Consider the following 25,340-nt stretch of genomic DNA (forward strand, 5'->3'; position numbering starts at 1 on the left):
AATAAAAATGATTGTAGTTATCTAAAGTATTTATTGGATCTTTAAAAACAAGATAAATGTTTTATTTGTGCATTTTTTAATAAATGAAAGGCTGCTTCACAATTTTTTCAGAATTTATCTGTATTTTATAATTCTTACTCTCAATGCAATTCTCTGTTTTTTCTTTACAGACTGGCAGAAAACTTTTCAGTTTCTTATATTTAATAGTATAATACAGTATTTTAAAATAAAATTTTTAAACTTGAATTATTATAATTTAAATTATGCTAATTTTTTTAGGCTATAATTTTAGTTTTACTATCTGAAAAAAAAATCTGAGATTTTAATTTACAGCAAATTTTCTAATTCTGAATTTTTCACATAAACTTCTCTCTATATCAAACAAGATATGTTTGTAGTAAATACAGTTTATAAATGTATGGGATTTATTGCATCATATAACAAATGAATTTTCAAATTTCTTGGAGAAATTTTCCTTATTTTGAATAGTGAGTATTTATAACAGAGATTTACAAAGGATTATTAACATGACCAAGGTTACAATTAAGATCATCTATGCCTACTATTGAGCTACTACTTTCATCAACAAGTAGTGGATTAAAACACTACTTGTTGATTGATTTTTTTTTCAAAGTAGTGGATTGTTTTTGATAGTCATGCATTGTGTAGTCTATAATGGAAGTGCAGAGTGACAAATGTCATGCTGTGAAGATCTTGAATAAGTATCAACCATGAATCCCAACAGGAGGCTGATGGTCAGTGTCTAGCTCCTTACCCAGTTGCCCTCTATGTAATTACCCTTCCATTGAATACTGAATAATGATTCTGGGAGGGAATTTTCTAGGAAAGTCCTCAATTGGAGAGAATCTTCAAGAAGCAGAAGTATTTGTTTGAGGGATACCTAGGAATAACATGTAAGGGACTGTCCATAAATGATGTCCAAGCTGGAAGGGGAGAGATGTATGAAAAGTCATATAAAGGGGAGGGGTGGATTGAACTTCAGTGGACATCCTTTTTATTTCATTAAATTTTACACAATTTATGCATTTTATCTTGCATAAAGTGATAAAGATTTTGAGGGTGGTTTTGCTGGATGTCTGAAAGGGGGAGGTAGTTATAGAAAATTGGGAAAGAGGGAGAGGGAGAATAAAAATTTAAAGAAAAATGTGGATGTAATTTATGGACAGCCTCTAACTGATGGAGGAGAGCACCATACTATGAACCAGAGCTTGCTATAGACACATACATTATTGAAGATCTCTTTTGAATCTGTCAGGTCTTAATTGTTTTGATCTGGAAACAATTGGCATTGCTACATAGTATAGTATATCTACAAGATCTGTATCAGTGAGGATGCAAGTGTCTTCCAAACAAAGATGTTTTTTAGAAAAAAAAATTCATTATCATAGATTTGTGTAGTATTTTTAATTTTTACTATAACATCAACTTATTAACTATCTCATATGCCCCTTTCTATCTAACTACACACTGTAGTTGATTAAAAACAATATTATATCATTAAGTTATATGTTCTATATGCATTATGTCAACATAATGGTTGTGAATAAATGTAATTTCATTGTCAAAGTCATAACTGATCGTTTTTGTTATCCTTATAAAGAGAATTTTTTATATTTTGATCAAATGTCCAAAATTGTGGTTACATCAGATTTGGTAATTACAGAATTTCCTGTATGTTATAGTTATGGTTTTTTAATTTTTGAAACAATACTTATTTTAATAAATTCCATTTTAAAATTCTTTCAATATATACTATTTGGTAATACTATAGTTATCTGGATTTGTTCATTTATATCAAAGTGAAATGCAGTTTATTACTTTTTGGAATGAACCAAACTATTTAAAAATGTAAATAAAAATGACAAAAAGGTATGTGTATTAAAAAGAGAAATATTTTTTGTTTAAAAAAGATAACTAACTATATGCAAAAATATTTAGATGATTTGATTGTTGATAAGCATAATTATGATAGTAAATCAACTTGTTTTTAGGCTGGTGTGTGAAACTAAATCTGTTTTATATTGAAACAAAAATCAACTTAATATAAAAAAAGTTTATCGAAAGTACAGATCTTCTGAAGTATCTAATTATGTGTTTATATTAAACATAATCATAAACAATGTAATTTATTCTTTAAGAAGGGATTTAAAAATATATTTTTATTCTAATAAAGTTTGTTATCGAAATTGTACTTTTCTAATGAGTTCAAAATTGCTTTTGTTTGTTGATAATTTAAGTGTGTTTTTATATAATAATAATAATAATGTTTATTTGACATAATTGAATACATCATCAAAGGAGAGAAAACAACACAAAAAAAAACTTTTAACTCAAACCATATAATTTGTTCAACATCTTGTTAAATTTAAACAAATTCGAAAAGTTTGAATTAGAATTACCATATAAAGCTACCACAAACCAAAGCCGAAATTGTCGGGCTGGAAATGGCTATATTAATATCGCCACACTAATAGCAAATTATCTTGTAATTTATATTTAATATAGCTGTTTCCAGCCCGATAATTTCGGCTTTGGTTTGTGGTAGCTTTATATGTTACTGGTTGGCTGTTGTTGTTTATTAGAATTACCATGCAACATTCTCAAGTACCCACCATACATATCATTACCACAATTACTAAACATGTGGAAGCACCAGTCACTATAACTACATGTCAGATTACAAATTATACACATCAAAGAACCTCTTCTTGACTTAACACAGTTTAACCTCAACCTCACTATCTGTCTTTTTGCCACTATAGAGAATCTATTATCCCTTAGATAACCTGCCATGCCAAAATCAGGCTTAACCATATGATAATAACATAACAACTCAGAATTATTCAACACATTCCTCATCTCCTGTAATTCCATTTCTATACATCTTAATATTATGGACGGTATTCATTCTTTTCATCTATCAGTTTGTTTCTCAATAATCGTATCGCCAAACCCAGCCGCTCCAGCCAGTTTTTAAAATTCAGCCACCATGAATTACTCTCAGCTTTCAACCACGTTCTTTCCATACTGATTCTGGGTAACCTATCCCTAGGTAATTCCAATATTCTTACATAATACTGTAGAACTGCTTTTATAAAAAAGATTTTCAACGGTACTTGTCTGGTTTCCCATAAAACAGCAACATTCGATGAGTGAAATCTGAGGCCCAACATCATCTTCAAAAATACTCTATGAATTAGCTCAAAGATGCTGACATTAGCCAAACCCCAGACCTGAGCACCATAAGACATAACGGATTTAACTGTTGAGTCAAATAACCTGAGATGTGGAGAATACGAGGTTAACCCTGAGATATTGAAAAATTTACATAATTTTGCCAAAGCACCTTTAGCTTTCCTCACAGTTATCTCAAAGTGATCCTTCATGTTAAGATTATATTTAAACCAGATACCCAAATACTTATATTTTTCAACTAATTCAATTTCTTCTTTATCCAAAAGCCATGTAAGTTTACTTGATCTTTTATTACCATTTTGAAAGACCATTATCTTAGTTTATTTAATATTAATTTGCAAGTCCATCTCAGTTGAAAAACTCAGCAGACCATCAATTGCCAACTGCAATTCTAATGGGCTGTCGGCCACAATCACCACATCATTTGCATATGACAAAACCTTAATGTAATGTTATTTCCTAGCCATAAGCCACTAAATCTTGAAATTTCATTCATCAATATATAAAGAACCATCAATATATAACCATTATTTCATTCATCAATATATAAAGAAAACAGTAATGAACTTAACGGACATCTCTGCTGAACACCTTTGTTACAGTAGAAGGATTCTGAAGAAGTACCATTAACCAACTGACGTATTCATGTACATCGATCTTAGTAAATTTACTATTTTATAACAACCTCAAATCAGAAAGCCTCCTCTATAATTTCAGACAATTCACAGAGTCGAATGCAGCCCTAAAATCCACAAAACAAGTATATACTTTTTGACGTTTTTTTTTGCTAGCCTTTCTTTTAATAAATTCCACAAAACAAATATATGGTCCACTGTAGAATACCCTTGACAGAAACCTGCTTGCATCTCTGACAGGATTTGCTCATTCTCAGTTCAAAACAACAGCCTTTTACAGGGATCATTGAGAAGATTTTACTAACAGTGTTCAACAGTGCTATTCCTCTATAATTACTTTTGTTGTTTACATCTCCTGATTTAAAAATAGGGAATATTCTCACTTCTTTCCAGCTGTCAGGGTAAATTCTGGTTGTCAAAACTTCATTAAAAATGTTCAACAGTTTCTGCTGCAATCAGTTGTCTGCCAACTTCCAACATTCCATTGGAATACTGTCCGGGCCAGCTGCTTTACCTGACCTTGCCTCACTCAAAACAATATCTAGTTCTTTGTGAGAAATTTCCGTATTTAGGTAACTTACAGATATCAACTCCAGACAAACAGTCTCATTATCTAAATTATCACTAAACACTAGACTTTTAAAATGCATAAACAGTTCTGTTTTAATCTTCTCCGATAGACGGAATTTATTTTTACCTTTCAGTTTACGAATACATTTCCAGGACATTTGGCTTGACTTACACTTTGAAAGCAGTTGATTAAAACTGGTCAGATATTCCTGTTTTTTACTTTTACAAAGTGCTCTGAAATTTTTCTTCGATAACAGATGATATTCTAATTTTGAAACCTTTCAGAGTCTCCTCCATTTCAACAGCTTATTTTTCGAATTGACCTTTTATTCTAAACACTCATCATCAAACCACTTTGCATGATACCTAGAGAAACATTTATCTCCTTTTTCTCTGTGTCTAAATTTCTCTATTATATCAGACACCATGACAGTAAGATTGCTTAATCTATCATCAAATTGCCTATCCCAATAAATACTTTGTATTTCACTTACAAACGCTTCTTTCCATTCCTTCTTCCATCGTCTATTAAACTGAACTGGTTGTCTAAAATAGCCGTTTTTTTCCAGCCGTTTGACAGAAATTTCAAGATGAAGCATCATGTGATCAGATTCAATACAATTATCAATGCTAAAATACTTTAGATTCTCAGCTGCCAAACTGTTTATACACAAATAATTAATTACACTTTTACCCAAATGTGAGATAAAAATGTGTTTTCCCTGTACATCCTCCTTAACTCGGCCATTCACAATCATCAAACCTTTTGCTTCACATAATTCCACTAACTTCAGGCCAATCTTTTTGATACATTTGTCTTCCAAACTCCGGTAAACACTACCTCTCCAGTCCATTTCATTCAAAGTTCGAATTCTGCTATTGAAATAGCTCATTAAATATATCTCTTCGTTTTGAAGAGAATCAAACAATGTCTCAAGTAATTTATAACATTTAACATAAACTTCTATTCTAATATAAACAAAAATAAACTTATTGTTTTTCCAACGTACTTCAAATAGCTAATCTTCAAAAGGACGAATCACCACATCTTTCAATTCTTTGTCAATCATCAGTACCATCCCACCTTGTTTTTGCCCTTTATCAAATATACTAGTAGTGTTAATCTTATAAAAATTGTATACATTATTTACATCTGTCAGTGGCTTTCTTGAATCCAGTTCACCTAACCAGGTTTCCATCCAACATGATATATGAAACTTTCTCACAATATTCCAATACTCCATTTCATATTCCTGCTTCCATCCATTTATGTTCCAGTTGAGAACTTGTAGTGTATCATGCTTACTTCTAAAAAAGAGTCACTAACACAACCATCCTCATCTTTATCCCAGCCAACTTTGTGATAAATTGGTGATTTATCACCTTTGAAGTATGATTTTCCCTTTCCTTCGTCACCACATTAAATAACATCAAATTCCTTTTCCTTAAATTACTTTCAAGTATATTGACTCTTTTGGATAGACCAGTAATAATCTGCATATTGTTACAGTCAATTCCACAGTTGTGGATGGACTCTAATTTATTAATTCTCTCTGTCAATATATTAATCTTATCATTCATTTCCACAAAATTGTCTTTTACTAAATGCAATTTCATCTCTACTTTTAATTCTATAGCATCCTTCATTTTACTCAGCATACCTCTTATCTCTTCTAAGAATAATTTTTGATCGAAATTCTTCCTAGGGCCACTGACTTTAACAGCACTTTCAGTGGAGTAGGATTGCAAACGTTTACCTGGTGGTGTTCTTGATAATATAACGCTCTTCTTAAAAGCTACTTCTTTTTCTTTGGCACTATCCCGACTTACATACTCTTTTGATTTAACAAACTTATCCATAATAAAGACCAATTTCCAAAACTTAGCCACAAAAAGTGCAACTCCACAACAAAACATGCCAACAGCCGTGGCGACAGCAGCACCCCAAGTGTGTTTTTATATATTTTGACTGCAATAGAAGTGGTTTAATTCTTTAATTATACAGTTCACAAAATTACTGCAAATAAAAAAAATTCTAATTTGAGAGAGATAATTTGAAGCATTATATTTATGTTAGGTGTATTTTTTATATATAAAAATTTTTAGTTTTACTTGAAGAATTTCAAAATATTAAATTAATTTTTAATAATATTTACAATTATTGAAATATTTTTTATGATGTTAATATAAATGTCTAGTCAACTATATTCTTAATCAGATGAGTTATTTCCATTGTTCCATCTTCTAAAAGTAATAGAAAAATATTCAAAAAAGATGCTTAAAAAATAACTAAAACAATCTGTAAGATCAATATAAATATTAATCTTACAGACTGTTTTATAATTTTATATTTGCAAGTGGTTTTTCACAGAAGCATTCAACTGTTTAATTCTGTGCAAGTCACATTGCAAGTAATTCCTAACAAAAGATGAAATTTGAATGTGCAAACAACTTTAACAAGAATGGAATCTAAATGTAAAAACATCTATTTAAATTAAAAGTTAACTTGTTTGTAAAATGAAGAAAATAAAGATTAAAAGAATAATTATAATAGTAATAAAATTAATAAAAAATAAATTTATTTATATTTTTATCAATAATGTTTTTGCTTTATTATTATTATTGTTTTAATGTTTATTTTCAAAGCTGTTTGCATATTCAAATTTCCTCTTAAACATTTAATGGAAATTTACAGACATTCTTATTTAAATTTTTCAATTTAAATGTTTAGGGTCTGATGATGGTCTGACAGAGGACAAAGAACATTTAATCCAATAAAAACTTTGACGTCTTTATTCAGTTTAGCATTAACATATTTTTACTTGACCAGTATGTAAACTACATATGAATGATTTTAATTTAAAAATTGAATTTAATAAATCAACTATTAAATCAGTTATTTTTAATTATATTCTATGAAAATTTTATTGTTTTAACACAATATAGTTTGATCTTCACACCAAATATTAGATGTTATATAATTATATATATTGGATTATATATGGATTATATACATATGTATATATTAGGGTTTCTCATTTCCTGGGATTTTGGGAAAAAAGTGAACTGCTTCCCAGGATCCTGGGATAGAATTAATTATTTTTAAGATATACAAAATATCATGAAATCAAATGATATAATTATTTTTCATTTTTTAAAGTAATTTAATACATTCTGCAACCTCCATAATCATATTAATAATGCTGTGTAAGTTATATATTAAAAATTACCTTTGAATTACATAGAAATTTTCACAAATAGAAAAAAATTTATTAGTCTGTTGGAAACTGTTTACAGAAAAAAAAAAAATGCCTTTGAATTGAATTGAAAATTTAAAGAAAAAAATGAACTTTGATCTAACTTCTAACTTAAAAGGTAACTTTCGTTTTTTAAATAAAACAATACAAAATATTATTGTAAATTTTTATAATAAGATTCTAAAAAGCAAACATGGTCAATACTTTGATCACTCAATCTGATTTTTATTTTAGTAACGAAAAGTCCCGCTACTGTGAATGCCCTTTCCGATTCAATTGATGTGAGTGGAATCATGTTTAATGCATTTAAGAGAAGACAGGTGATGTGTTTTTTCACCTGTAGCCTGGAAGATTTCTAGTTTGTTTTTGAGATTGCAGTACTTCTTTTGCTATCTAGTATTCTTGATTTGTCTACCTCGGCTGCTTCAATAGCAGCATCAAGCTTATAGACCAATAATTTGGCAATTTGTCTGGCTTTAATAATCAGGTTTATGAAGAAAAACTTCATACTTGCACACTTCGTACACACTTTGTATCCATGCCCAGTTTGCACAACTTGGCATTACAGCTACACAGTTATTGAAGCTACTGGGCATGGTTAAAAATTAAGACAGCATAAGCACAATTATTACAGGTTCTGACAAGTAAAGAATTTTCAGAGTCCTGCCACAAATAAACTACATATTGATTATTGACCATTTGTGACATTCCATAACGAGAAAAATTAAAAAACTAATAAGTAGGTTTAAAATTAATAAATACAAATGTATTCTGACAGTTTACGAGTTAATTATACATTCTATTTGCAAAATTTCCTCAATCTTAACACAAAATAAGAAAAAAGTGAACTTTTAAGAAATTTGCAGGACTTCTTGGGATGAGAAGTATTTTCTGGGATATTTCCTGGGTTAAAAAAACAACCGGAATTTCATTTGAGGAACCCTAATATATATAAATAAATTCTTCAAACCTGTTAACCGGAGTCAATCTATTTTTAGACTTGCAAACATTTTCACAGCCCCTCCTGGACTCTTCTTCAGGCTTCGTTGTATAGGCCGTTAATGTTCAAATAAACATTCAATTTGAATTTCTTTTCTGAATATTATCACGTGCAACAGCTGGATAGTTGTATTGCGCATGCTCCATGCTCCTCCCTTTAAATGCTATTTTCTATCAAAACCTGCCATGCACTGGATAGGATCATTTCTTCTTTATGATTAATGCATGTGGTGCGTAATCCCGCCTTAAATATCTCCATGGCTTCTAGCCATCTCAATTGCTGTGGGTTTTAGCTGGGTATAATGATTTTTGCCACATGCAGGTCCACCGTTATCTCCTCCTCCGACGCATATGTCACTAGGGCCATAGTGTATCTACCATGCTGTATGTCTGATTCGTGCTCTTTTAACCTCACTTTTAATGCACGTTTCGTGGAACCAATATATGTTAGTTGTCTGTTGCACCTGTGGTCTAGTGGTACCGTATATACTCCGGAAGCCTTTTGGGGTTTGATGGGTCTTTGCCATTGCTTAATATTCTGAAGAGAGTTTGACATCTTCTGTACGCGATGTTAATTCCTTGTCGCTTGGCCATGGTGTTGTAGATGGATTTCAGCACTGGATTGTATGTGATAGATATGCTTTCATTTTCTTCCTCTCTGATATTCAATGGCTGTCCTGTCGGATTATTTGCCTTTTGGGAATTCTCATGTCTTCTAGACAACTTTTCAATGAGAGCTTTGTTGTATCCATGGCTTATAGCAATATTTCTGATATAATGGAGCTTCGTTTCGAGCGCTTGTTTCTTAGAGGAGTGCATATGAGCCCTTCTTACTAATGCTCGGAAAGCAGCTATTTTGTATTGAAAAGGATCATATGAATTTCTTGGGATATATGTGTGGAACGTGCTAGGCTTCTGGTATACTGATGTGCATATATTAGTTCCCTCAAAGTTGATATCAATATCCAAGAAGTGCACCCTCGATGAGTCGTGTTGCTCCACCTCTAATGTTAGCCCATATCGATTACTGTTTATGGCTTCAAGGAAAAATTTTATGTCCGGTTCCACTTTCCAAAATATAATGATGTCATCATAAAAAAAAAGTTCAAACACTCACCACCAGCGGGGAATGGCACTGTATGCAATATTGTTAAATGAAATAAGACATGAAGACATCGGTTGAAATTGTTTTTAACCGTTTCTGAAACGTGTTACATAGCATGTTCAATGTGGCATCCACCATTTTCTGAAAGCAAATTAAATCACATTACTGTGTTCTCAACAGTAGCTCTTAGCATATCAGGAGGAATGTTATGGACATGTTGGTGTATTGCATTTTTCAATTCTGCCAAATTTTTTATTTTCAACCAATGTCTTCATGTCTTATTTCATTTAACAATATTGCATACAGTGCCATTCCTCACTGGTGTTGAGTTTTTAAACTTTTTTTTTTTGCGTGAAATAAAATCCCATGACGTCCTGTACACTATTACCAAGTTTGATAACATTCTGTTTAGTAGTTTACATTTTATGGCCATTTCAAAGTGAAACTTTAATTATAAACACCCTGTATATATGAAATATATTGTTTAATCAACATAAACAAAATTTTACTCATGTTTATGTAACTTTTATTTTTCCTATGTGAATGTCAAACTCAAATTTATGAACAAACAAGTAAAACAGCGAAGCTATTTTTGGGACAAGACTATGTCTCGGAGAGCACGAGCAACGCATGTGCAAATCTCGCACTTGTACCTGTTTGTAGAAACAGTCTCAGCATTTCGTATTTTCTTTTGACCCAGTTCTTAGTCCCCGACTACCTACAAGTCTGGTTTATTTTATGTGCGCATGATTTGAGCACCAAATACTCTGTGTTAAATTGCAACTCTTGACATGTACTCTTTCATACCTCTAAGGTGTGCAGCCATTGACAGCAGTGTGCTTTTAGAGATGAGACATAGTCTCGTCAATTAAGTGGCTGCTTGTGAAAAGAGAAATAAGTATAATGAACTGCAAATAATTCAAAAGTCTTAAAAATTAAAGAGTTTTATATCGTGTTTTTGAAACTTCTACTTATAATTTATTGATGCATTTGATATGATATTATTATTAATAACAATAAGATTGAATTTTATGTAGTAGGTAAAGTAATATTCATTGTATTAATATTAGAATTAATTAAATATAATAACTTTTAATTTTTATATGAATATATTTTAAAATAAATGTTGATTCTTTTAGGTAAACCATTGACTGGCAGAACTCACCAAATTAGGGTTCATCTTCAATATTTAGGTAAGTTAAATTTATTATAGTCAAAATTATCTGTGATATATTTCTGTGGTTGTTTTTAGATATAATAATGATAACTAGGTATTTTCTAGGAGAATGAAACTGAGCTCTGCAGCATAGAAAACTAAAAGTGTGGGAAAAAAGGTTTAAAACTGATCTAAATCTAAAAAAATTGTCATAGACATCATAGTAAACTGACGGCAATTTAACTCGATTGACAAGTAGCTTTTGGCCTATAGATTTTACATGGCAAACTGACCTTAAATATCTCAACCCATAGATTGAATTTCAAAATTCTAGCTTCATCAGAACATTGATCTTGCCAAGTTGTACCTATTTGCAGAAAATCATGTTTAGTGGATATGTGGTTGCTTTAAACTTTGATCACATACAAAACAATTTCTGACTTATGCAGAGCTCTGCTCATTATGGATAAAAACAAAAGTTATGAAACTATGTTTTGTTAAGATGACTACTAATGACAAAGAGTACATACATGTTTTTTCTGCCATTATTTAAAGGACTAAGTGGTGTTGGCTCGATAGGGCTTAACAGCGAAGGTTCAAAATGTTAGAATTAAAAATCCAATCATAAAGGATCTCAATACTTTCACTCATCCTTTGATTGATACCACTCCAAGTGTATTGATTATAGTGTAGTAAAATCATGGGCATAATCGGCATATATGTAGCCACTTAGATTCTCTTCTAATGTCAGAAATTATTCAAAATGATGTGGTTTCATTTAAGTACCAAAAGATGAGTTTTGTTGCATTAACACGTGTTGTAGACCAAGTCTCTAAAAATTGTCTTACTTCTCCCACTGCATTCCTTATATTTGGATATGATATAATTACAAGAAATATAGATATTAAGCTTCCAAACAGTTTCATAGAATGGATAATCAACTTCCTGTTTGTTATTGTTTTTTTGTAAGCATAATACTTGAATTAAAAGGAGTTACCGATGGTTTGCAATCTATCATTCTAAATCTATTTAATATCTTTTCTATGTATTATTTCTGAGTAATAAATGTCCATTTTCAATAATCATATTTGATCTCTAATTCAACAAAATATTCAGCAACTCCTACTGTTATCTTAAATGCTGGAGCAAGTGATGAAAGAATTTCATCAAATAAAGTTTTGTCTATTGACATTAGCAGACTGTTTTTCTAATGTACAGAGCCAATAAAATTTCTTATTGATCTTTCCCTATTTTAAAAATGCACTTGTCCATCTCACTTAGCATAAAATTAAACTTTTGAAACTTAAAAATTAAACATAAGAATTGAACAAATTTCTTGTTCCACTGCCTCGGTGTTTGCTTGAGTTCCTAAAGCAATTTTTTCAACTTGGAAGTTTTAGACATAGTTTTCTACATAGACGTTTTGGTTATTGATTTAACTGTCAATGTGTTTGATCAACTTGGACTATTTCAGATAAGCAAATTTAACTGTCAGATGTGAACAGCTTAAATAACTACTATACTAAGAAAAGAAAAAAGTACTAGTTGTGGTAAATGCAAAGAGCCTGAATCCCAAAAGAAGAGCCAGAATTGGAAGAGCATCAGAGATGGATAGAAAAGGATGTTGCAATTCAACTAATTATTTTAAATTGTTTAGACCAGGCATGTCAAAGATTCAGTTGCGGCCTGCAACATCAATTTGATAATGCTATTTGTTTATTTTTTATTATCTTGATATCAAAGAAAATGTCATATTTTATACTTAAACAAATAATACTTAATAAACAAAATTGTTAAATTCAATTATTATTATTATTTATTTATTTATTTATTTATTCATATTACTTAGTTATTTATTTTATTTGATTTATTTTTATGTTTAATTTCTTGTTTACATTATATTTTCTCTATTTCATCTTTTGAATTTCAAGTTAAAGTCTGTCTTGGCAAGATCATTTATTGCATGATTCACACTATTTTGCATATAAAATGAGCATATTAGTAAATTACAGTTTATGCTTGTATTTTCAGTCTTGCAATCCTTATTTTCAGATCAGTTTACAGACCTGTAAATTGGCTGAAAATGTTTGTTCTGTAATTAAAGTTATTGCTGGAAAAGTACAAATGGTGTTTTTTTTTAATTTTATTGTCAAATCTCAGGTTATTAAAAAGGAATTTTTTGAGTTGGCTACTTTTGGGCTATTTTTTAGAAAATTTTTGGCTACAAAAGCTAAAAACATCTGGCCCGCTGTCATACTCCAGACAAGAAATTGGCACTTAAGGAGTTTGAGTTTGACACCCCTGTTTTAGACAGTTGATATGTGAAGAGTGTAATGCAGTTGACAAAAGCAAATTAAATGTGGGATCAATTAGATTCAATCATTACTTCAAACCCAGAAAAACAAAAGATGAAATTAAGAAGTGACTTTTATGACCTATCTAGGGATTACTTGGATATGGCTATGGACCAATCAATAGTGTAATTGACTTTATTTGCAAAGTGGAACAGTTAGCTTCTGATTTGGCTAACATTGGTGTTGATCTCAAGGAAGATCAAATTGATAAGATTGTTGGTAACTTATATTTACCATACAAATATTTTCAAGCCTCATGAAAAATGCAACTGATGAGTAATCTAACAGCTCAATTAATGACCAAAGAGAAGAGAGAAAAGTAATTAGAATCAAGTGAAGCAATTCATTTAATGCCAAAAAAAGGCAGAATACAAGATAAAAGGAAGACAGGTAACATGAGTAAAAGTTTATTGAAAGTTATTACTACATTAAACCCAGTCATACTCAATATGACTGTGGAAAAAGTGGAGCTGATGAGTCTAAAAGTATATAGCATGACACTCAGAAAAACAAATGACTTGGGTCTGCCATCTACTAAGTTCACAAGAGAATTAAACAAAACAAACTAGAGAAGTATGGATTGTGTATTGTGTTCAACTCAAATTTATGACCTTTCATCATGAATGGTCTTATGAACTTAATAATAACTCTTCGATATCATTTATCATAGGTGCATGTAAGAATGTGCTGCAGGTTAGAGGAGAAAGCAAAATTTTAGTCAAATTATTGGTTCAAGAGAAGCTTCAATAATGTTATATACCTGATCTAGTAAGAAACTTGTTTTCTATTGGTAAATTGAATAAAAGAGGATTGACTGTAATGATCAAAGATGTTGAATCATGCTTGGTAATTTGAACTAATAGCCCATTGAATTATGGATGAAGACCATTCGTTCTGAGTCATGATGAGAGTCTTGAGAAATTCACATGCAAATATCACTACTGGAACAGTAATTAAACTGTGGCATCAAAGATTAGGTTATATCAATATGAAAATAACCAAAGCAATATCTGATAAAGGAATAATAAATGATTTGGATAAACTAGAAGATGAAGCATTCATCTTAAAGAATATCAATTGAATAAACAATCACAAAAGCCATGTATTGCATCTGAAAAACAATTTATTAGCTAGGTGAATTTGTATACATTGACATTTGTGATCCTATAAGCACTGAATTTTTTCTGGATCCAAATATACTCTTTTAATTATCTTTAAAATCTTAATATAATCTTTTAATTGTCTATTAATTATAATCAAAAGTTATTTAAACAATTTCTTTGTTTAATATGCATGAATAAAACTATGTTCTCTTTTACTGTAGTTATTTAAATAATCTTCCATTAAAAACAAAATAGAGAAATTCATCCAGTATTTTATTGCATTATTCTTCGATTTTGATGAAACTTTTTTACAGTTATTTAGTATAATTATAAAAATGTTTTTGATTTGTATTCAAAATTAAGTATCAATGCAAAATCCCATAATTTCATATATTTATTATTTTAACTTTCAAATATTCTGATTGATTAACTGAAGAATTTAATAATAGCTGGAAATAAATTTTATGAAAGCTGGAAATAATTTAAACTTCTACAAACTTCTTTTTCTTTTAGTATGATGATGATGATGTAAAATGAATCAAGTTTTATTTTTCTAAATTATTATCATATTTATGAAGATTTAGAATAAGCATAAAATTTCTTTTTATTGCTGCTGTTATGTAAAATAATCAAAAAAACTAACTAATGTCATTTTGTATTTTAAGGTTATCCAATTGTAAATGATCCACTTTATAATACTGAATTATTTGGACCATGTAAAGGAAAAGCAGGTGAATTTGGAAAATCCAAGGAAGAGGTAATTTTTTTTTAAATATCAGTTACCATTATTAATATTTTTGATATTTTATAAGAGTTCTTAGGCTTGTTTCACAACTGTCTGGCGCTGGAATATCCAATGCCTGGTATCTGGTTGGTCTTTTACTTTCACACATCTCTGACTATCAGCTGGTTAAATATTGAGTTCAGTTGTGCTTGTTATGCCTGCCTTGGAGTGGAACTGTATATTCTTTCTGCTACCATATGACTAATGGATGGATCATATGAAAGATTGCAATGAATTCTGGATACCATAGCATGTCTGGTACCAAACGATGCTGAGATTTTGTCTGACTACCTTCCCAAATATCTAATGTCCAGCTGCCAGACAAATGTGTGAAATTCTTTTATAAGATCCTATAGATTTCATAATTGGATATCTGATTTGGACAATTTTATTTGATATGTGTGAAATAATACTTGCTGTTTGTTTGTTTATAATGCAAATTAATATGCAAAACTACAGAAACAGACTTCTAATGATTGGAAAAAGTAAAAATCCTAGATGTTTTTAGGATGTGAAACAGTTACTGGTGGAATACTGTTCAAATGCAAATGTCTGGATGACAACTGACCTTTTTAATAACTGGTCAGTTAAATGGGATATAAACTTGAAACAAAAGATTGTTTTGTTGGTAGACAATTGTACAGAATATTCTTGTGTTAACAATATGTCATTAAAAATACATTAAAATAATAATCCTTTTTGTGAATACATCACTGATTTGGCTGTGTGACCAAGGAATCATGTCTAACTTAAAAGCATACTACAGAAACGAAATGTATGCAAGAATTTTAGAACTAGATGATAGTCAAAGACAATTTGAGATGATTTTTATTGATAAGAGTTTCCTTACTTGACATACTTCATCTTTTGGCAATTTTGTGATATCAAATGTCTGAGAAGAAGATATAAAATTATTTTAAAAGAGTAGTTTTTAAAAATAGACACAGAGATATCTGAAAATGAAGTTGTCTGTTGAAGAAGAGATCATAAAGAACACTCCTGAAGATACATTAAAAGAAAAATTTAAAAATAATTGGCAGTTGACAAAGAGATTTCAGTGTGTTTCTATGATTTAAACATGTGTTGATAATAGTTTACCAATATGTGTTTAAGCAGCAGGGAAGATGCTATGAAATAAGATTGACTAATTAAATAAAATAATTAAACACATTTAATTATCTAATTATGAGTTTTTTATTAATTATTGTTAATCCAGTTTAATGGTATTTTATATTTATTCAAATTTCTTAGTTCTGGATCTAACCTAAGCAAATTATATATGATGGTTTTAAATAAATAGATTGAAAATATGTAATTTTTAATTAGAGAATTTTTTCCTATTTAGTTGGTAAAACTTATCACAGAGAAACATACAACAAAAAAATGGCTGTTAGAAGAATCAGATTATACTAGTGATGAAATTAATTCCTTTAATAGTAAGTACTTATAATATATATATTTGTATAATTAAGAAATATTTATGTATTAAATTATAAATAAATTTGTTTTGATATAATTCTGTCAAGTTGAAGAATCATTTAAAAATCAATATAATTTGCACTATCTGAATTAAATTATGAATTCTGATTTAAACCAAACATAAAGTAGATTTGCTAAGAAGGATTTTTTTATGTGAAATTGCTTACAATTATATTTTTGTCATCAAAGTAATTATTATAAAAGGTGTAACTATATGCTTAATTCATTATTACTGAAAATAATGGAATAATCTTTATGTTGAATGAAACTATAAACCAAAATTAGTATTAAATTTAAACTTTTTCTTATAGTTCTGGTATTTCTTTACAATAATGATTTATAACTAAAGCTATGAATGCTGCAGTGAAGAAAAGAAATTTCAAGTCAATGAAATTTTGAGTTTTGGAAATTATCATTACTTTAATGAGATCCATAAATATTGCAAAACAAATAATACAGTTAGACTTAAATATGTTATGTTTTTGTTAATTATTAGATATATAAATTCCAAAGTAAGAAAATATTCATATCATTAATGAAAGTAGTAGTCATGTAAGTTTGACTTCAAGTATCCATTGAAACAATGGATACTTGCTTGGTTATATCTATATAATACCAAACCATAATACACAAAATACATACACTGAAAAATTAATAAATACAGTCAAACTTCGATTTATGAACTTAATTTGTTCCTAAAAGTTGTTCGGAAATTGATTTGTTCTAAAACTGAAACAAATTTTCCCATAAGAAATAGCATAAAATGGATTAATCTGTTCATGACTCCCCAAACAAAGTTATTATTTATTTTTTTAGTAGCATTTCATGCAAAAAATGCCTACATATGCAATATAATAATAATTATTGATTAAGTAGTCGGTTTTTTGTGGTCCCGATTGACTTACATAAGCATTAATGTTAAAAAACTCTGGTTTACTTGACACCGTTTAACTTGTCACCACTGGATAAGTCGACACTTTTGCTGTCCCACACTCCGATAAGTCGTCGCCCCCTCCTGAAAAAATGAATTCACTTCACGTGTGGTGCGGACTCATTTTTTTCAGGAGTCAATTTATTTATTAATATATAATTAATATGTATATATATATATTAATAAAAATGCCTTAACATTTTATGTATTTTTATGTATAAAATAATAACAGATAAACAAAAAGAAAATATACAATCTACATCAATGTCACATTAGAATCCAATTTTGCATTTTCTCACGCTAGAGGCATTACGAATCCTTAGATGTTACTTGCCAACGATTGACAATTGCAAAGATGATGTTTTCAAAGCGTTCATGATTGTTGAAAAAGAAAGTCGAGACAGTTAAGTGCTCAAAACAAACAACACTAAATAAATTTTTCAGTTTTTCATCTACAGAGTAATTGTAAATGGAGGACACAATGTATTGTAAGCCTGCACTACTGTATTTTCCTAATTGTAGTTTTGTGGTTTTTTTTCCAACTTCACTTTAGTCGTTACATTGAATAACTCTACACATTTCTACTTCCCCTTGAGGTGTCGATTTATGCGGACTTGACTGCATATATAAACCAAAATGTTTTGTCACCACCAACTGAAACTGAAACTAACACTACAAAAAGTGCTATAATAGAGACTCAACTCTACCTGGATGAAATATAACTGAATCAATCAAGACAGACAACAAGTACTTTATCCACACTTTCTGAAATATTGTTTCAGTTGCTTTGATTAAAATTAAAATTAATTAATTAATTTTAATTTTAAAATTTTAAAAATTTTAACTTCAGTTTCAGTGTAAAAACCAGTTTTAATTATTATTTTAGTATTTTTAATTTTATATGGCTACCTAGTATTAATAAATATTATGTATTATTAATGGAATGGTAAATATATTAATGGAAGGTCTGTTGCCATGATTGTGAATGTGTATGGTCTGGAACGCAAAATAAAGGGTGGTCCCTTTTCGGCAGACTTGTCTTCAAATTTGTTAAATGTTATATTAAACATTAATATTAAAATATATAATATATCAATAAATTTTTGTTATTTAATTTGAGTAAGCACCTTTTAATACAAATTATTGGATGTCATTTATATTACATAAATGTCAATTAATGCAGTTTTTATTAATTAATTTGATTTAAATTGAATTGTGATGTGTACCGAAAACCAGAAGTAGTATTTTACCTGCATGCTCATTGGAATTTAATTTGAATAACAGTGTCATTGATTGTTTGTGTTGTGACATTAATGACACAAGGCAAATCTTGGCACCACTACTGAATTGGTAATCCTCTTGTTTATTGGTCGGGCTTTTGACTTTCTTTAACATAGGAAGTATAGGAAGTTGACCATCAGTGGCTGGCTCTGCCGAGTAGCTTGTTCAGAAACCAAGTTATTGTGTATAGATCAGAACAAATATGGCATTCAAAATTTTGTTTGTAAACTGAATTGTTCATAAATGGCATTTGTAAACTGAGGTGACTATTTTTAAAACTCACCCATGAAATAAAGCATATGTGGAGAATGGATGGGGTACTTATTGTGCCAATAGTCTTTTCTTGCACAGGTGCCATGTAGAATACAGTATGATTATATCCAAATTAATGGAGGTCTGAATAATGTAGCTGGCAATGAATTCACATGGCAAGCTGGATTTGTGGGTTCAAGTTCCGTGTCATGCCAACTCTTTCCTTCTAGAACCTTCTAAATTAATTTTTAAATATTAATTTAATTATAATTAATCAGGAGATGATGCCTAACACCTATCTCCAGGTAAAATTACTTGACATTTAATTGGTAATTAGTAGTATTAATATAGCTTGATGTAATCTGGCAATCATTTAGTTTTAATCTAAAATTGGGTTTATAGATATTTTATATTAATACAACAATAATAAAACATACAGTGATTGCCTAGAAACTCTTTATTATTTTTTGTAACTTTGACAAAATTTTCTAATACATTTCATAGCAAAATATCAACAATTATTGCATGAGTTTGGAGAAAAATGATTAATAAACAAAAGAGCTAGATACTATTAACAAAAATAGAATGTCCTGCGTTAATAGAACATAATGACCTATGATAAATCTTTAAATTAAAATTAGTAGCAGATTTTGCTACTATTTTTGGAAACAAGCTGAAAAATACAATTAGACATTGAATTAATTAAAGATTCCAGTCATTCTTATGGAATATTTTTCCACATCTCGATGAGAGCAGCCTTTAGTTCCATGATGGTCTTGTATTGCTTTCCACTGCTATACATTTGGAAAACTAAGTCACTCCAAAGATTTTCAATTGGGTTTAAATCTTCTGAGGGGTGGCCAGTCCAAACATTGGATGTTCTTGCTCTGAAAAAAAGGATAATATTGATTTTGATACATGGAAGCTTGCATTATTCTGCATGAATTCAAAGTCCTGTCCAGTATGTAGGGCCTCGTCCTTCATTATTCGGCAGCCATCGTTATGGGGTTGTCTACAACAGTTAAGTGTTCCTGGTGGCAGCAACCTGCTGAGTACCTTCGACATATTTGGTTTTTAGAGAGAATTATTGATCCGAGGTTGTTATACAGTACTATACTATACAGCTAACCAAGACGGTCAGTTTGATATGTTATTTATGAGGGTAGCTTAATTTGTTACAAATGTTCCGTTAGAAGGTCCGTCGGAAAGTCACACCTCCACACTCAATGATTAGTTATATACAGTTTATTTACAAATATTTACAAAGATATACACTGTGCAATAGCATTACGTACACTACAGTATCGAAGCTGTGATGCAGCACGTCGACTTAGCTGGCCTGGGAACACGAGTCACTCTTCCGGAGATGGCTTAACCTCGTGGCCGTCCGTCTCTACAACAACCTTTCTCCAGAGGACTTTCCAAGAGGAGAACACTCTCTCTATCCGCCTCAAAGGTCTGCCTGTTGTTAGAGACCGCCACGTACCAGGTCCCTCGCCCTTTCTCCTCGCTTTTTTGCCACCCTTCCAATTTAAGGGATTCTGGCACTGCCTCCTGCGACCAATCACTTCCTTCCCCTTCTTAGAGCCTTCCAAGACGTCCGCCCTATCTCCCGCCGACGTAGCTCACATTTGCGTCCGTGCTTTATTTATTTTTGTTTTCTCAAGCTGGCCGGCACGTGGCCAACACATTGACCCTTAAGTGGGGACGCTCCACCTTTGATCCTTCCGGCCGTTTATGACCCCGGCTCCAGGTGGGAGCAATTATCTCAGTCGGGCGATTTCTTTGACCCAGGCCGCCAAAGGCGACCTTTACACCTCCCACCGACAAGGTTCAAACTGCGCTTCAACAAAAGCCGGTTTGACCTAAACAATACTACCGCGACACACAGCAATCTTTACCGTACAAATTATTTTGTTACACTACACTTCCTCCTTTCTTATTACAAGGATCAAGTTACTACAAATAATAAACTATACTAACAATATACAGTATTTAATATTTTACAGAAAAAGATATTTTACACAGTCAATAACATCTTCGGCAAATTGTCCCGTCACATTGCATTCAGAATCGCCTGGTAGATACTGATTACATCTATCCGAAGGACTTAATACCGAAATTAAACTGCCTTGTCTGTACGATCTGGGGGTTCCGGATTGCTCCTGATTTCCCGTCTGGATAGTACGTCGATCTCATTACGATTTTTCCCTCTTCTGTGCGCGATTTTTGCCTTATTATCCCGCGCTACCAATGCCCTAGGGACCGATTGTTCCTTAAGAGGCGTGCGGTCAACTAGCCGAAGGGGAACGCTTGCCTGCCGACTATGACCCGCCTTACAATATTTTCTAGCATCGCTCTTTTTATTTGTCGTGGGGCTCGTCCTATTTTCCCCGCTTTCTTTCGCAACCGTAACCCTCGCGACTGGTTTCCGTCGCCTATTCGTTTTCGTCCGTTCGACTCTCCTCAAAACGCAATAATCGGCTGCCGAAAGTAATGCATCTGTACCGCAGCTAAGTTCGTCAGTTAATGCGCAAGTTATCAAGGCTGGAGCGTAATCATTTTTCTTTTTATTCGACCTCCCTTCTAGTCTTACAGGTATTGTCGCTAACACTGCTGATACCTGCTGCCCAAATGCGCTGATCAACTTAACCTTTCTCGCTGCCCGCGACACGTAAACAGGCACTACAGATTTCCTAATTACCGTCATATCTACCCCCGTGTCCACTATTGCAGAAAATTTATTACCTTTACAAGTGAGCAGGAGATTTTCGTTTCTACTAACGGGTACGTTTCCGCTGATCGTTTCCCTGTTCACCTTTACCCTAGCTACTAGCTGCTCGTCCGATTCTACTGTTTCGTCTATTTTAACCGCTCGCGTTGCTTTAGGCTTTGGTCCTTCCTCTTTAATATTTCTCCGAGGACAATCCCTTCTGAGATGACCCATTTGGTCACAGACATAGCATCTCATTCTTGATCCTCCATTGTTCGCGCTCATGCCTCCAGTTCTAGTGACTGTTCTATCCCTTTCGCGTTCAGGTATAAGTCTAACGTCACCCTTTTCCACAGCCTCCGCATGCTTATCTGCGTATCTGGCTAACTCTTCCGGTGGGAACCAGCCTTTACCTTCTTGCAACAAAACATAACGCTTAGTGTCAGCATCTAACTTAGTCTTAAGGTGATCCGAGACCACTAATTTTGTTAGCTGCTCAAAAGAATCTACGCCTCTACTATTTAGATAATACCGATATAGATCCTCCATTCTAGCTGCAAATTGGGGCCACGTTTCTTTGCTTCCCTTTTCAGCGGAAGTGAACTCTTTGAGGTACTCAGCGGCAGACAGTCTCAGCTCGTCTAGTAGGAATTGTTTTAAGGTTTGGTAATCCCTGATCTCGTCTGCCGTAAGCCTATTTAACGCCGTTTTACATTTCTCCGATAGCACCGTTAAAACTAGCTGCCCCTGAAGTTCTTCCGGCACATCGTACGTTTGTAACACTACCTCTACGGCCCGAAACCACGACGGTACTTCCGCCTCCTTGTCTGGCATTTTAGGTAACGCCCATCTGATTTTTCTAGCTAGGCTATCCAAGTTACCTCCCAGCTCAGAGTTATTACTAGTCCTAGATTCACTTCGTAGACGATCTCTTTCTAACTCTATTTCGCTTTTTCTAATTTCCATTTCGATTTCGCTTTTTCTAATGTCCCTTTCAATTTCCTTGTTTTTAGAGTCTATTTCGGCTAGTCTAATCTGCAAGCGTAACTTCTCTAACTCGTCAGACTCGTGCCCCTCTATTTCATTCTGGTTGTTCGTAACCTCGACCTCGGGGTCCAAAATTTCCCTTTCCGGCTCCGTATCCATTTCCTGGGATTGACTAAGATCAGCCCGACCTCCCTGATCCTCAGAACATGGCATACCCCTTTTTGACCCTTGAGTCCTTCCGCGTCCCGGCATTCTGAATACAAATAATCAAGAACAACTTACCAATGTTGAGTTCTGTTCCGCCTTGATTTCCGGCTACTCTTCCTTCCGTAAGTATCCAAATCTCGAATGTGGGCTCAGTACTTTCCTGTCGTCTTGCGAGAATCTCCTGAAGATTTGCAAGAATATCCTGTCGAAGACTGCGCCAGTGAAGATCCTTCTTACTCGTCTCGTGATCTTTACAAATGTTCCGTTAGAAGGTCCGTCGGAAAGTCACACCTCCACACTCAATGATTAGTTATATACAGTTTATTTACAAATATTTACAAAGATATACACTATGCAATAGCATTACGTACACTACAGTATCGAAGCTGTGATGCAGCACGTCGACTTAGCTGGCCTGGGAACACGAGTCACTCTTCCGGAGATGGCTTAACCTCGTGGCCGTCCGTCTCTACAACAACCTTTCTCCAGAGGACTTTCCAAGAGGAGAACACTCTCTCTATCCGCCTCAAAGGTCTGCCTGTTGTTAGAGACCGCCACGTACCAGGTCCCTCGCCCTTTCTCCTCGCTTTTTTGCCACCCTTCCAATTTAAGGGATTCTGGCACTGCCTCCTGCGACCAATCACTTCCTTCCCCTTCTTAGAGCCTTCCAAGACGTCCGCCCTATCTCCCGCCGACGTAGCTCACATTTGCGTCCGTGCTTTATTTATTTTTGTTTTCTCAAGCTGGCCGGCACGTGGCCAACACATTGACCCTTAAGTGGGGACGCTCCACCTTTGATCCTTCCGGCCGTTTATGACCCCGGCTCCAGGTGGGAGCAATTATCTCAGTCGGGCGATTTCTTTGACCCAGGCCGCCAAAGGCGACCTTTACAGTCAGTTTGATATGTTATTTATGAGGGTAGCTTAATTTGGGGAGAAGATTTAAGGGGTTAAACTTAGCATTTTTCGAGCGGCTGTAGCGGGGGAGGGAATAAACGATTGGGGGCGGACATAGAGGGATCGACAGAGGGGGTGTAATGTGAAGGTGGTGGTAAAATTAGGTGATGGTAGCTTAATTATTAACGGTTTTATGGTAGTTTGAGTTTCTCTATATTAAGGCAATGGGAAAATTTTCAAATTTTAAAATTCTAACGTTTTTTACAATGGCCATTCCCACCGTTTTTAATGGAAATTAACGTGCTTTAACGGACTTTCATAACGGCCAAATCATCTATAACGGTCATTTCTTTTTTAATTAATTAGCACAGGTGTTCAATCTTTTGGTTGTTTTTAATTGTTGAAATTCGATTGTTGCAATGGTTTTTTCTTTCTTATTGTTTAATTTAACTTATTTTCATATTTTAAGTATAAATTCTTTCCTTTGGGGTTTATTAATTATTTAATTAATTTAAATTGGACAAATTATTTTACTATTATGGGACGTTGCTCTCTAGCTTTAAGAGTAATTAAATTTGCTTAAGTTTAATTAAAATTTAGAATATTTGGTATCATTTTTAATTATTTAAGGGGTTTTTTGGTTACGAAATTTATTGTTTTGGTTTCCTCGGCAATCGTTTTAGTTTTAGTCTTACAAGGGGAGGGCACGGCCTGGGAAATTTACTTTGGGATGAGACTTGGTATATAGGTAGTACTCCTTTAGGATGTTCAATCCTCAAAACAAGAAAGCGCAATGGCCAGCCAATTTTAAGAAAAAGGCCTTTAAAAATTCTTGCTCAGCTTATGTACTAATAAGTTTCGCTAGGTCAGCAGCTGCTGAGCAGCTCAGTCGACATCGTTCTTGGCTACCGCCAAGTCGTTCAGGGTTCAAATCTCGGTCTCGATTAGCATTTTTTTTTTCTTTCTAAAAATTTTTTAAAATAAGTATTTTGAATATATATAAATATTAAAATTTTATTATAAATAATTTCATTTAAAAAAATGTTTAACACATATTACATGTCATTTTAATTATAATAATACAAAATAATTAATTATATAAATAATTAGTTATGAAACAACAGTTTTCATTTATTATTCTATTGTATCAAATTTTTCGAAGGTTACTACTATTATTAATTCTCACCACTTAAAAATAAAAAGTATAAAACATGTCTTTTATATTCATCCTTTACTTCCATTTTAACAAAAATAAACAACTAAAATGTTTCCAATTCCAACAGTATTATATAAATGAGATCCAATTTAACACTTCAGTGTGAAACGAATCACATTAGACTGACATTTTCAACAGCAAAACAAGATTTTTCTCAAGGTCATAAAAATGCCCATGGACTTATGGAATGACCTGATAT

At 32.2% G+C, this 25,340-nt stretch overlaps 2 protein-coding genes across 2 annotated transcripts in view; one reads left to right on the forward strand and one right to left on the reverse strand.

The window, feature by feature from the left end:
- Window positions 1–25,340, reverse strand: part of LOC136978969 (valacyclovir hydrolase) — a 243,425-nt gene that overhangs the window by 49,923 nt on the left and 168,162 nt on the right. The window lies entirely within an intron of this gene.
- Window positions 1–25,340, forward strand: part of LOC136978968 (pseudouridylate synthase RPUSD2-like) — a 78,653-nt gene that overhangs the window by 31,120 nt on the left and 22,193 nt on the right. Inside the window, exons 9-11 of the mRNA XM_067274852.1 lie at window positions 10,922–10,975; window positions 15,061–15,152; window positions 16,525–16,615. Coding sequence (XP_067130953.1) covers window positions 10,922–10,975; window positions 15,061–15,152; window positions 16,525–16,615 — 237 coding nt within the window. The remainder of the gene's footprint in view (window positions 1–10,921; window positions 10,976–15,060; window positions 15,153–16,524; window positions 16,616–25,340) is intronic.

The sequence above is a fragment of the Centruroides vittatus genome, unplaced genomic scaffold (assembly GCF_030686945.1).
Source record: "Centruroides vittatus isolate TY-2023 unplaced genomic scaffold, ASM3068694v2 contig_564, whole genome shotgun sequence".
Taxonomy (NCBI): Eukaryota; Metazoa; Arthropoda; class Arachnida; order Scorpiones; family Buthidae; genus Centruroides; species Centruroides vittatus.